The sequence below is a fragment of the Diceros bicornis genome, chromosome 25 (genome assembly GCF_020826845.1).
Source record: "Diceros bicornis minor isolate mBicDic1 chromosome 25, mDicBic1.mat.cur, whole genome shotgun sequence".
NCBI classification, from domain to species: Eukaryota; Metazoa; Chordata; class Mammalia; order Perissodactyla; family Rhinocerotidae; genus Diceros; species Diceros bicornis.
Genome location: NC_080764.1, coordinates 6,917,874 through 6,930,326, shown reverse-complemented (window position 1 = coordinate 6,930,326; position 12,453 = coordinate 6,917,874). Strand labels below are relative to the sequence as shown.

Here is a 12,453-nt window from a genome sequence, read left to right as displayed (position 1 = left end):
AACCCTGTTGCCCGCACCTTTGGGTTCCCTCCTACTGGGCAGCCCCTGCATTGGAGGCAGAGGTGTTGCCAGCTTTCCGAGGTCTTCCTTCAGGTGGCACTACCTGCCCTCTGCTTGCTGCTCCTTCCCCCTCCTCCCTCGGCTTGGAGCGTGATGGACGGCTTGGAGTGTGATGGACGAGAGCGCCACCCCAGACCTCGAGGACAAGGGCTACGCCCAGAGGAGCAGTGAGGCCTGCCACCCGGGCCACCCTCCACTGCTGCTCCAGCGCCCTTAGTGGGCCCATGCTCCTCAGAGGCATGTAACTTTCATACCACCCTGCCTGCAGCGCAGCCAGAGAAGTAAAGCCTGGACCGAGGAGAGCCTGGTCCCCTAAGCCTGCCCGCTGCTCAAAGCAGTCAGTGAAGGGGGATCAAAACAGACTCAGCAGTTATTTAAAAATAATAACAGAGTTCTTTGTGAATGTCTGAAAACTCATAAAACCAAACCTTAAGAGAGAGTTCTTCATTGTGCTCCAAAGAACATTGAGACTCAAGCCATGGGGAAAATCGGGCTCTCACCCTGGGCTGTGGAAACATGTGGGCGTGCTGGGGGTCACAATGCCTAGCAGTGCTACTGGCGTGTAGTGGCCAGGAGCCAGACAGCTGCCCACAGGCGCAGGATAGTCCCACACAACAACGCCCAGCTCTGCCCAAGGCCGGAGGGCCCCTGCTGAGCCACACCGTAGAATTAAAAATGAGAAACCCTACCCAGGACTGGATAGGTGTCTACACAGCAACATTCAAGGACAAACTCAGAGCTTGCCTTCCCAATAAGGTTTTCCCACTATCACTGAATAACGGAAAAACCACCCAAGAGGCTTAGAATTCCTCATATTTAATATTAACGCAAGGAGCTGCATTTGCAGAGCCCGCGTGGGCCCCTGGTGAGGGGCAGGCCTGGGCCAGACCAGGTCACAGGCACTCAGCAGTTGCTGTCTCAAGAGGTGACTTGGGGATGCGCGAGGAAGCAGGGCCCTCAGCCGCCCTCCTCACAGCCCTCCCACTTTTTTTTTTTTTAAGGTTTTATTTATCTATCTATTTATTTTTTTGTGAGGAAGATCAGCCCTGAGCTAACATCCATGCTAATCCTCCTCTCTCTGGTGAGGAAGACCGGCTCTGAGCTAACGTCTATTGCCACTCCTCCTCCTTTTATTTTTTTTCCCCAAAGCCCCAGTAGATAGCTGTATGTCATAGTTGCACATCCTTCTAGTTGCTGTATGTGAGATGCGGCCTCAGCATGGCCGAAGAAGTGGTGCGTCGGTGCGCGCCCAGGATCCAAACCCGGGCTGCCAGTAGCGGAGTGCTTGCACTTAACCGCTAAGCCATGGGGCCGGCCCCACAGCCCTCCCATCTTGCTAAAGGACACTCTTCCCCACCAGGGCAGAGGTCACTCAGTCCCTGGCACACAGCACGCACTCAACACTGTCTGTTGGCTAAGTACACAAGTGTGGGGCTGGGTCTCCCAACAGCTGAGTGATGGGGGACCGAGTGGCTGCCAAGGCCACTTGGGTCCCAAGCCCTAAGATCGCGATTCCCGTGGCCCCAGGCCGCCGGGGCAGCAGCGGAGGCCAGTACGCCCACAGCACCCCAACAAAAGGGCGTGATGGCCAACAGGCCCAGCACCCCACGTCCTCGGAACACACAAGCCAACTGGGTTGTTTCAGCCCACTTTACAGAAGAGACACCTGGGCCCGGGAGGTGACGTGCTGCGCCCACGAGGCACAGCAAGAACTCAGTCTCTTCACGTAACCGGCACTGCTGCATCTTTCTCCCCTGAATTAAAACCTGTTTCACGGGGGGAGAAATGGCTTGTGTCATGTGAAGAAATACTCATTTTTAGTGCTTTTTATGTGGCATTCAAAGCACTTTGCAGACAGTCCCTCCCAATCACTCGGAGGAGGAAGCCCAACAGGGAGGCAGGGCAGGCCCGCGCACAGCCTCCTCTCAGAGCCGCCCCACCCCGTGGTCACCGGGAGACTCCCCCTACGGGTCCTCCTCCAAGTCCTCGTCAGCCCCTAGCACCTCCACGTGGCTGTAGGACCTCCAGGCCTGCAGGTTACAGTTCTTCAGGATGGTTCCCAGCTGCCTCCCGGGTCCCACTTCAAAAGTCCTGGGGAACTCGGTGCCTTTCCCCCGCTCGTACATGGCGTGCATCGTCTGCTCCCACTTCACCGGGGAGACCACCTGCTGGATGAGCAGCTTCCGGATGTGTTTCGGATGCATGTATCTGTTCCCGTCGACGTTTGAGTGCACGGCAACCAGCGGCTTCTTGACATCGATTGCCTTTAGAACTTGCGCCAGGGGCTCCAAGGCTGGCTCCATGAGGCGGGTATGGAACCCTCCACTAACCGGCAACATCTTGGTGCGTCTGAAGTGATACTTAGAGGAATTCTTCTGGAGAAACTGCAGTGCCTGGAAGAAAAAGCAAGGAGGTTTAAGCCAAGCAAATCTTAGAGGAAGAAACACTGAGAGGCCGTCGCCATCGGCATCATCACAGTCCTGTGTACAGAAGGTGCTTCTCTCTCCACATCCGCACACGTCTCTCAGCCTGCACACGACCCAGAGTGCCAGCCTCAATCCAGCTCTCTGTCCCCGTTACTGTCAGTCATACATTCAGTGTCCAGAAGTCCTCCTCCGGGGATCCTACCGTTGGCAAGCCCCAGCGGGGCGGGGCAGGTGACCAGTGTGGCTGAAAGCCGAGGCGGGGAAACATGTCCTGTCCCGGCACCAGTCATTCTCTAGCTCAGTGGCCCCAGGCAAATCAGTCAACCTCTGAATTTTTTTTATCCATAAAATGAGCACAATTTCATCTACTTCGCAAGGGCACTGGGACGTGATCAGGTAGGAGGCATGAAAGTGTCTGATAAACGAAAAGCACTAATAAGTGTTCATTTTTTGATTATAATTCTGCTACCCTTCATAATTTTTAATAAGCCTGTTTTCTTATTACTCCATAATTTTCAAGATAAAAATTCAGAAGGAGACTCCAAGCCTCATTTCATAATGTGAGGTCTTTCCCATCAGAACCCCTCATCTGGGGTTTCTCTAGAGAAGAAAAGAGCTCTCTCTCCCTGAAACCACAAGCCTTCCCCTGAGGGGCGCCTCAGCTCAGAAGGGGCCTTTGGGGCTAATGGGCCCAAATTTGGAACTGTTTGCAAACATAATTTGCAAATATCTTTAAAATGGTATATTCTTAAGAGAACCTGTGCCCTCAGGGCACAGCCCAGGGCCTGCCACCCTGATGGCCCTCCATTGGGATCTGAAGGGCTTCCTGTGCACTAAACCATTTTCCATGTCCCCCCAGCCTGACACCATCCACGGCCTGTGGAGAGGCCAGGCCAGCTGCTCCCTGAAGACGTAAGGTAAGCCTTAAAATGGTCACAGCAGCTGCACGGCCTCGGGCAATTTTACTTTACCTCTCTGTGCCTCAGTTTCCTCGTCTATAGAATGGGGAAGAACAATAGTTATCTCACGGGGGCATGGAACGAACTCCACTTAGACACGAGCGCTATAAAAGGGTTAGCAATTGTTATCATCTTGTAAACCAAGCCCGTCCATGTCTACTGGAAAAAAATATAACAGGGTAGCTCTTTGTGCCCCCAGAGGGTAGGAGGGATTAGTACTTTTGGTTGGATGGCGCTCGTCCATCCTGCCCGCCCAGGCACCGCCAGTGCAGCCTGAGGCCCATCCCGTCCCACCCTCCTCTGCCGGGGGTCTGTCTGCTCCACACAGAGGCCGCTCCAGCAGCCTGAGCCTCAGGGCGAAAGGGAAGTGGAGCGGAGCCCAGCACAGCGCACCGTGCCACGCGAGCCACGCCCGTGGGAACCGCTGAGAGGTCTGGGCTGTCTGTCAGTGCAGCAGAGTCCAGCCTGTGCCGACTGACCTGGAGCTTCACGTCCATTACCACCCTCAGTCCATGCCCATTGCACTGAGGGATACACCCCAGGAGCCTCTCTGAACACAGGCCTCTTAGACCCCACAGCCCAAGCCCTCCCACCACGCCTGGGCCACTCTGATCACGGGCAGCTGTGTGGATGGCTCCTCAGCAGCACTTGGGTGTCATTTCAGCTGTCTCCAAGTGCCTTCCCTCTGAGGTCTCTGGGCTCACCCAACTCAAGACCACAGGAGTCAAGGGCCCAGCCTCGGGGTCCAGAGGCTCCTCTGGGGCTGCCCTTCAGCCCGGGCACTGGTCTAGCAGAGGCCCAGTTTTCTTCACATCAGTTGTTGGATTTGGGCTCCCCCGCTCAGGAGGACCCGTCCTCCGCTCAGCTCTGTGCGGTGGCACTTCCACCAGCACCAAAAGGCCCAACCTGGGAATCCCAGGAGTTGTCATCCGGACCGGATGCCCACCTGTCTGGGAGCCTGTGAGGGAGATTCCTGCCCTGGCTGGGAGGCCCTGCCTGACTCACTTCTGGGCTACTTTCCAAGGCTGTTAATGGGAATGAGCAGCCAGCTCCATGATTTCACTTGGGGCCACTGTACCTGATCCTCCCATCATCTCAGAACTGTCACAAGAGGGACCACTCACTGATTCAGAGGAGACACACAAGGCCACCCAGCACACCGGCAAGGCCTTGCAGGGGAAGATGAACTGAGCAGTCCAGGGGAGGCAACACAGATGCCAGAGTGAGAGAGACGAGTTCCCACTGTGCCTCTGCCATCTCTAAGCGGCCCTCTCCCTCTGCCTCAGCTGCCTCCTGTGTAAGATGTGACTGAGACTCCCTTCCGCAGAGCGCAGGACCGGCTCTGGGGACCAGAGCAGATGGGTAAGCACCGGCCCCGTGCCCGCAGCCCCCACGCGGGTTCCCGTCTGCACTTCCCCGGCACCCCCCGAGCCAGGCCCTCAGTACAGAACTGCCCTTTCCATCAGGCGCCGCTGCTTCTCTGCTTGGGATGCCCTCCTCTTGGCAAACTCATCCTGCAGGCACCGCCTCCCGGTGCCACCTCCTCAGGCCCCTGGTCGTCAGCCTGACCCTGAAACCAGAGTCATCCGTTCACAGCTGGCCTTCCTCGGATGGCAGGAACTTTGGTTTATCAGTCTGTGTGTCCTTAGTGCTTGTTACATAGGAGCTGCCTGAGAAATCGTGTCTGGGCAAGAGTGAAGGGAAGGAAGAACAGAGGAAAGGAAATCAACTCGGTGCCCAAACAGACACCAAAGAAAGAGCAGGGCAGAGCAACCCTGTAGGAAACAGCTTCTCCTCTTTCTAAGGGAGCATCCGAGTCAGCGGCTGTGAGAAGCCCAGAATACACTACAAGAAGGCCCAGGAGACCATGCGGTCCAGCCCCTTCCACATTCCTCGTGGGCTGGGCGATTCGCCCAAGGTCCTCGTCTGTACGAGGTGGAGTGGGGACCGTATCCCAGCCTCCTGCCTCCCTCTGCAGTGCTCGCTCATCACACATTCCCCAGCCCTCAAATACTTCCCAAAGACCTCGGCTCAGCAGAGAGCCCAGTACACTACTGGGGGCTCAAAGGCACGCAACAATTCCAACCTTCTCTACTGGACGGGGGTCTGTGAAGGCTGCTCCCGCCAGCACCAACCTCCAGGTGTCCGGAAATCACCCTGCAGCCAGGAAAGAGGTAGTTGGACACCTCGCACACGGGGTTCTCTATGCCCAAAGTCTTGCAGTGCTCCCGGGCTTCCAAACAGGCGAAGGTGAACTTGGTCTGAGGCTGACCGAGGACAGACAACATCCCACTGGGGATGGCTTCCGAGGCTTCCTGCATGGCCTCAGCGCGGATTTTCACTGCATACAGACCTGTCCAGAGAGAAGCGCATTTGGGAAAATCAGGGCACGTAATGGAGGGAAGCCCAGACCTGACAAAGCATGAGTGCCACACTGCATGCTGGAGACACTGACACTGGGATTATCACAGTCCATGGGCCACAGCTGCACATATCTGTGTCGACTACATAGACAAAGGTGGTACCACTGTCATCAAAAGCAGGGTGCTGTCCTTGGCACAATACAAACTAACCACAGAGCTTCCTGCCTTACAGCCGGCCCAGTGTAGGACTCTGGTTCTCAACCAGGGGTCATTTTGCCCCCAGGGCAGTGTCTGGACACATTTTTTGATTGTTGCAATGGGGAAGGGGGTCTGCGCTACTGGCATCTGGTGGGTAGAAGCCAGGGATGCTGCTCAACATCCTACAGTGCACAGCCCCCCAAAAACAATGAATTATCTGGTCCAAAATGTCCACAGTGCCGCTTCTGAGAAATCCTGGTGTAGGGTGAAAAGGAACAGACTTTGAGCTGCACTGCTTTGGGCAAGTCATGACCTCCTTCCAGGTCAAAGTTTTAGATAGTAAAATGAGGATAATTTCTAATCTGCCCGGATTGTTGCAAAAAGTGGGTTTTATTATTAGTTTATTATTTAAGAGAAATCGTGTTGGAGAGGAAAAACAATTAAGAGCCATCAGATACCTGGAATGATGTACAAATTCACAAACTGGTACCTGAATTTCAGTAACACATAATTATCATAAATCAAGCACCACTGCCCTCAATTAGAGCTGGAGAACCTGATACTGCCAAGGCAGACCAACTCCTGTGGGCTCCTGTGTCCGTGTGGCTCAGGTGCAAGGTGAGAGGACAGGGCTGTGCCCAGGCAGGCAGCTCCAATGATCGTGACGTAAGAATGGCCTGTAACTACTGGACACCCATCATCCTGGTCCTGGGTCTGCTCCCTGGGGGGAGGGAGATGACCAGACCAAGGAGAGGTTAAGGGACCAGTCCAGGGTTTGATGGGACAACAGAGAGGGTCTGAGGAGCAAATCCTGCACCCTGTCTCTCTAACACATCTCCATTCACTCGGCACTCACATACATTTGTACTGGACGCTTAGCCTCCTTACACAAGTGGAACTGTGGAGCAAATACACTAAGAGCCTGTGGTAGGAAGTAAGAGAACACATAGGAACGTGGAGAAAGCAAGTGGAAATCCTCCCATGCAGGCATTAAATAACTATGCAAAATGCCAAGTGAGAAAAGTGAACATAGAACCAGCCCTGGTGGTCTAGTGGTTAAGATTTGCCGCTCACCCCTGTGGTCTGGGTTCGTTTCCTGGTCGTGGAACCATACCACCAGTCTGTCAGTTGTCATATTGTGGTGGTGGCTCACATAGAGAACTAAAAAAACCTAACAACTAGAATACACAACCATGCACTGAAGCTTAGAAAAAAACAAAACTGAAGAAAGAATGTATATATGCTATAATTCTATGAATTATGTACACATAAAACTATGTATAAAATAGTTTTATTAGGATGTGGAAATATGAAACTTTTTTTCATTTCCTTAATTGTGCTATTATGTTTTAAAAAACATTGAGGTGAAATATAAATATAAAAATACATAAAATATAACCAGTTTCAAGTGTATAATTCAGTGGTTATCTGTTGTACTCATAAGTTGTGCAACCACTAGCTCTGTCTAGTTTCCAAACTTTCCATCACCCCATACAACACCCTGTACCCTCTAAGTAATCACTCCTCATTTCTCCCTCCCTCCACCCCTGGTAACCTTTAATCTGTTGTCTCCATGGATTTGTGTATTCCGGACATTTCATATAAAAGAGATTACACACCACGTGACCTTTTGTGTCTGGCTCCTTTCCTTAGCATGTTTTTGAGGTTCATCCACATTGTAGCATGTATCAGTACTTTGCTTCTTTTTATGGCTGAATAATATTCCACTGTATGGATATACCACCATTTGTTTATCCATTCATCTCATGATGGATATGTGGATTGTTGCCACCTTTGGGTATTATGAATAATGCTGTTATAAACATTTATGTACAAGTTTTCTGTGTGGACATATGTTTTCATTTCTTAGGTATATACCTACAGGTAGAACTATTGGGTCATATGGTAATTTATGTTTAAATTTTTGAGGAACCACCAAACTGTTTTTCACAATGGCTACACCATTTTACAGTCTCACCAGCAATGTGTGAGGTTCCTATTTATCCACATCCTCACCAACACTTATTATTTTCTGTTTTTTGCTCTGTTTTTTTAAATTAAAGCCATCCTAGTGAGTATGAAGTGGTATCTCACTGTGTTTTTTTTTTTTTTAAACATTTTATTTATTTATTTTTTCCCCCCAAAGCCCCAGTAGATAATTGTATGTCACAGCTGCACATCGTTCTAGTTGCTGTATGTGGGATGCGGCCTCAGCATGGCTGGAGAAGCAGTGCGTCGGTGCACGCCCGGGACCGAACCTGGGCCACCAGCAGCGGAGCGCGCGCACTTAACCACTAAGCCACGCGGCCAGCTCACTCACTGTGGTTTTGATTTGCATTTCCCTAATGGTCAGTGATGTGGCATAACTTTTCATGTATTTATTGTCCATTTGTATATGTTCTTTACAGAAATGTCTATTCAGGTCCTTTGCCCATATTAAACTATAAGCAAAAATGTTTTAACTGTTTTAACTATACACAAAAACCTTAAGAAGTGAAACTGATATGGCTCAAGATCAAATTCATTTACTCTTTTTCATTTAATGATTATCTGCTGAGCTTCTACCATGTGACAGGCACTGGAAGGCTGTGAACAGACTAAGAACGCATGGGACAGTGGGAGAGACAGCCAAGCAAGCAGATTTCATGAGATTACAAAAAGAAAGGAAATCCCAGATGACCCTTCAGGCTTAAAAGGGAATCAAGGTGAAGTCTGGCCCTTGGGTTCCAGTGTCATCCCCATTCATGTGCTCCCTTCTCCAGAACCATTTTTGGCAATGTCCCTTGTCCCCAGTGAGCCCAGCAAGACAACACCCCTGCACAAAACCAAACCCCTTTCTGTGTACCTTCAGAAAATTCCATGGCTCCAGCAAACACCAGGGCTGCAAATTCTCCCACACTGAATCCAGCAGCAGCAACACAGTTCTCAATCACCTGCAGTGACAGATGCAGAACGTGAGGCCAAGATCTCAGGAGAGCTCAGTCAGGGGCTCTGCACTTGAGAGCTCGCAAGGGGTTCAGCGGCTCAGTGAGCCAGGCTCCACCGGCCCAGGACTCCAGCTGGAAGACCACACAGGAAAGAGGCCTTGGCATCACTGATCCAGCCCCTTTACCGATGAGGGACCTCCCCGGCAAGGCCAGTTAAAGCCCGCTGGCTGACTCGTGGTGGAGCTGGGACTCCAACCCAGGGCTCTGGATTCTATGGTCTCTGCCCTGGGGCCACCTCTCAGGCCCCATGGTGCCAGAGGAAGCTAAGCATAGAAGTTAAGAGTGTGACTTTCAGAGTCACAGAGAGTGGGACTGATTCCTAACTTGAGAGAGTTCCCTAACCAATCTGAGCCTCAGCTGTCCCACCTGTGAAATGGGGGAAAGAGCAGGACCTACCTCACCGGGCTGCTGAAAGAATTACATGAAGATAATGTCTCTAACGTGCTTAGCACAGACCTGGCCCAGGGTAAGCACTCAATGTTATTCATGACTCAACAGGCCCACAGAACCAACCCTTTAACATCACTGAGTCTCCTTTCCCCATCCACAAAATAACAGGACCGACCTCACAAGGTTGTTATAGGGTGAAATGGCATAATGGATTTAAAGTACTAGCTTAACGTTTACTCTTTTGATATTATTATATATTAATAGCAATCAATTCACACCTTCAAGTGAAGTGACCATCTCAGATATCATCTTCTCAGTGATCATTTAAGGATGACGTTTAATCCCTCTAAAATCATTTCGTAATTAGATGATTAAGGATCATTTAAAATCGCAGCCCAGCCCCGGACTCCCCAGCCTCTTTCTCTGCTCTATTTTCCTATCACTTTTCACCTTTAACATGCTTTGTAATTCACATCGTATATTTGTTTATTATCTGTCTCCTTCTCCTAAGACGCAAGCTCCCCGAGGAAGGGGATCCTCGTGTTGCGCACGCCCGTATCCCCAGGGCCTGGCAGAGTGGGAACTCGGGGAGAGTCTGCCGGGAGCCGTGGGAGCACGCCGGCCTGGCGGCGAGAGCGCGGGCAGGGCCCGTCTGCCCGGGCGCCGGGCCTCACCGCGGGCTGCAGGTGGTGCAGCTTCTCGACGGCGGCCAGCGAGGCCACGAAGACGGCGGGCTGGCAGTGCGCGGTGCGGTCCAGGGCCTCCTGCGGCCCGCGCAGGCTCAGCTCCAGCAGGTCGTAGCCCAGCACGCGGCGCGCGGCGGCGTAGAGCTCGCGCACGCGCGGGTAGCGCAGCAGCCCGCGGCCCATGCCCACCGTCTGGCTGCCCTGGCCCGGGAAGAGCAGCACGGAGCACCCGCCCGGCAGCCGCCGCGCCGCCGCCTCCGGGGGCCCCCCCTCCGCCGCGCTCGCCCCCCGCAGCAGCTCCGCCACGTCCACCGCGCCCGGCGGGGGCGGCGGCAAGCGGGAGGCGCCGCGGCGGCAGCCCGCGCCCCAGCACCGGGCCCACGCGGCCCGCGCCACCCGGACGTCCATGGCGAGGACACGCGCGTTACCCTGGCGACCGAAGCCAGAGTGCGGCGGCGCGGCGCGGTCCCTGACGCATTTCCTGCCGGGCGAGCCGGGGCACCCGGGGGCGGAAAGAAAGGTTCCGCAGTTAGCGGTTCCGCCCCGGCTCCGAGGCCCTTCACCGCGGCGTGCAGGAGGTCGAGAGGGACCCGTGCGCTTACTTACCCCCCCGGAAAGAATAAGACACGACACCGCCACGATGAGCCCTTAAAATACTCACTGAATAAACAACGCCACGCAGTGTAGGATTCGCTCTTTCCGCCTGGCGTGTGCGTCCAGGTTCTTGCTCGTGTTTGATGCTCCAGCGACCCCGCACTGAGCGGGATGCCGTTCCCTTACCAGGCTGCCTGCAAACCGGGCGCGGCGCCGCGCAGTGACCGCGCAGTAAACGCTCGTTCCCCTGAACAGAGCCCGGGCTGTTGCTCAGACATGAGCTCACTGGAGTCCTCACGGCAGCGCTGTGATGCAAGGTGCTGTATCCTCAATGTGCAGGTGAGCAGACAGGCTCGCAGACTGAGTGACAGGTGGTTAGCGACAGAAGGGGGGTTGGAAACGGGGGCGATGCGGCTTCGGAGCGATGGTGTGAGGCTGGTCAGAGAGAGAGACACACACACACACCCCCCTCATAATGAGAACGATCCAGGCAGAATCACATCAGCAAACCTCCCTCAGTGAGTTTGTCTTAAGACAAGAACCAAATGAACAGAGACCTAACTCTCAGGGCACCCACGCAGCCTGGCTTTTGACAAGGAAAAGTGGAAATAAGCTGCTGAGGAGGAGGAGATGAGTTCAGTAAATGATGGCAAATCTATTCAATGCCGAGGTCACAAAAGATATGGAGGAGATTTTCAGGTTAAGACATGAAGAGAGTACACGCTGCCTCCAGAAGCCCATAAATCCACAGGAAAGGAGTCTTTTCAAGAGAAATCCACAAAGACAGGGAGTACAGGAAAGGGGGGCCTAGCAATAGACTCTCTGGAAGCTGGGAAGCAGGAAGACCCGTATTACCTGACTTAGCTCCAGATAGCCACATTCCTCCTGACACTGGGGAAAGCTGAGAACCAACCCTTATTCAGACAATAGAATCCTCAAAAGCTTGGGAAATGGTGGCACTGGCTGCTGCTAGATCTAAGGGTGAAAGAAGGCTGGAATAAAGAGGACTGTTTGAAGGTGTCTTTGAAGAACAGTTAGATCTTTAGGTCCCCTCCCTTTCTCTAGCCCCTGGGTGATGCCCTTCCCTCATTCGGACAAATATCTGGGGTTCAGCTCTGGAGAGCGCTGGGCGTGCCAGGGACAGCGGTGAATGTCGGTACTCGGCTGAAACAGGTGGAGACTGAGTGCTGAATGCAGAGAGCTCCCCCAGTGCTCCCCCCAGCTGAGCTCCCAGAAACCGGGAGCCAGACTGCTACCCTCCAGGAAGGAACTGGAGGACCCTGGGGAGTCTGAACCAGTCCAAGAAGAAAATCCTAAAGATACTGACAGTCCAAGAAGTTCTCAGCATTATTCACAATGGTCAACACTTGGAAGCAACCTAGGTGCCCATCAAGGGACAAATGGATAAAGATGTGGTATATATACACAATGGACTACTACTCAGCCATAAGAAATGAGGAAATCCAGCCATTTGTGACAACACGGATGGACACTGAGGGTATTATGCAAAGTGAAATGTCAGAGGGAGAAGGTCAAATATTGTATGATCTCACTCATTAAGTGGTAGATAATAACAACAACAAACACATAGAGACAGAGATTGGATTGATGGTTACCAGAGGGGAGGAGCGGAGGGAGGAGGGCAAAAGGGATGATTAGGCATATGTGTGTGGTGATGGATTGTAATTAGTATTTGGGTGGTGAACATGAGAACATGATGTAATCTATGCAGAAATAGAAGTATAATGATGTACACCTGAAATTTATACAATGTTATAAACCAATGTTAC

The 12,453-nt window shown here is 52.8% G+C and overlaps 1 protein-coding gene across 1 annotated transcript; it reads right to left on the bottom strand.

Moving 5' to 3' along the window:
• Positions 1 to 1,145: 1,145 nt before the first annotated feature.
• On the bottom strand, positions 1,146 to 10,477 carry MCAT (malonyl-CoA-acyl carrier protein transacylase). The gene is made up of 4 exons (XM_058568205.1): positions 10,058 to 10,477; positions 8,852 to 8,939; positions 5,581 to 5,798; positions 1,146 to 2,453 (listed from the first exon to the last, which is right to left on the bottom strand). Exons 1-4 carry the CDS (start codon positions 10,475 to 10,477, stop codon positions 2,025 to 2,027), a joined length of 1,155 nt encoding a protein of 384 aa, XP_058424188.1. The 3' UTR covers positions 1,146 to 2,024.
• Positions 10,478 to 12,453: the final 1,976 nt, after the last annotated feature.

Bases quoted from the DNA above. Each gene is read 5' to 3' on its own strand.
- MCAT (XM_058568205.1), bottom strand. From the start codon at position 10,477: ATGGACGTCCGGGTGGCGCGGGCCGCGTGGGCCCGGTGCTGGGGCGCG. The intron at 8,940-10,057 runs GTGAGGCCCGGC...CTGTCACTGCAG, and splicing joins TGCACCACCTGCAGCCCGCG to GTGATTGAGAACTGTGTTGC. The intron at 2,454-5,580 runs GTTGGTGCTGGC...TTTTTCTTCCAG, and splicing joins TGATTTCCGGACACCTGGAG to GCACTGCAGTTTCTCCAGAA.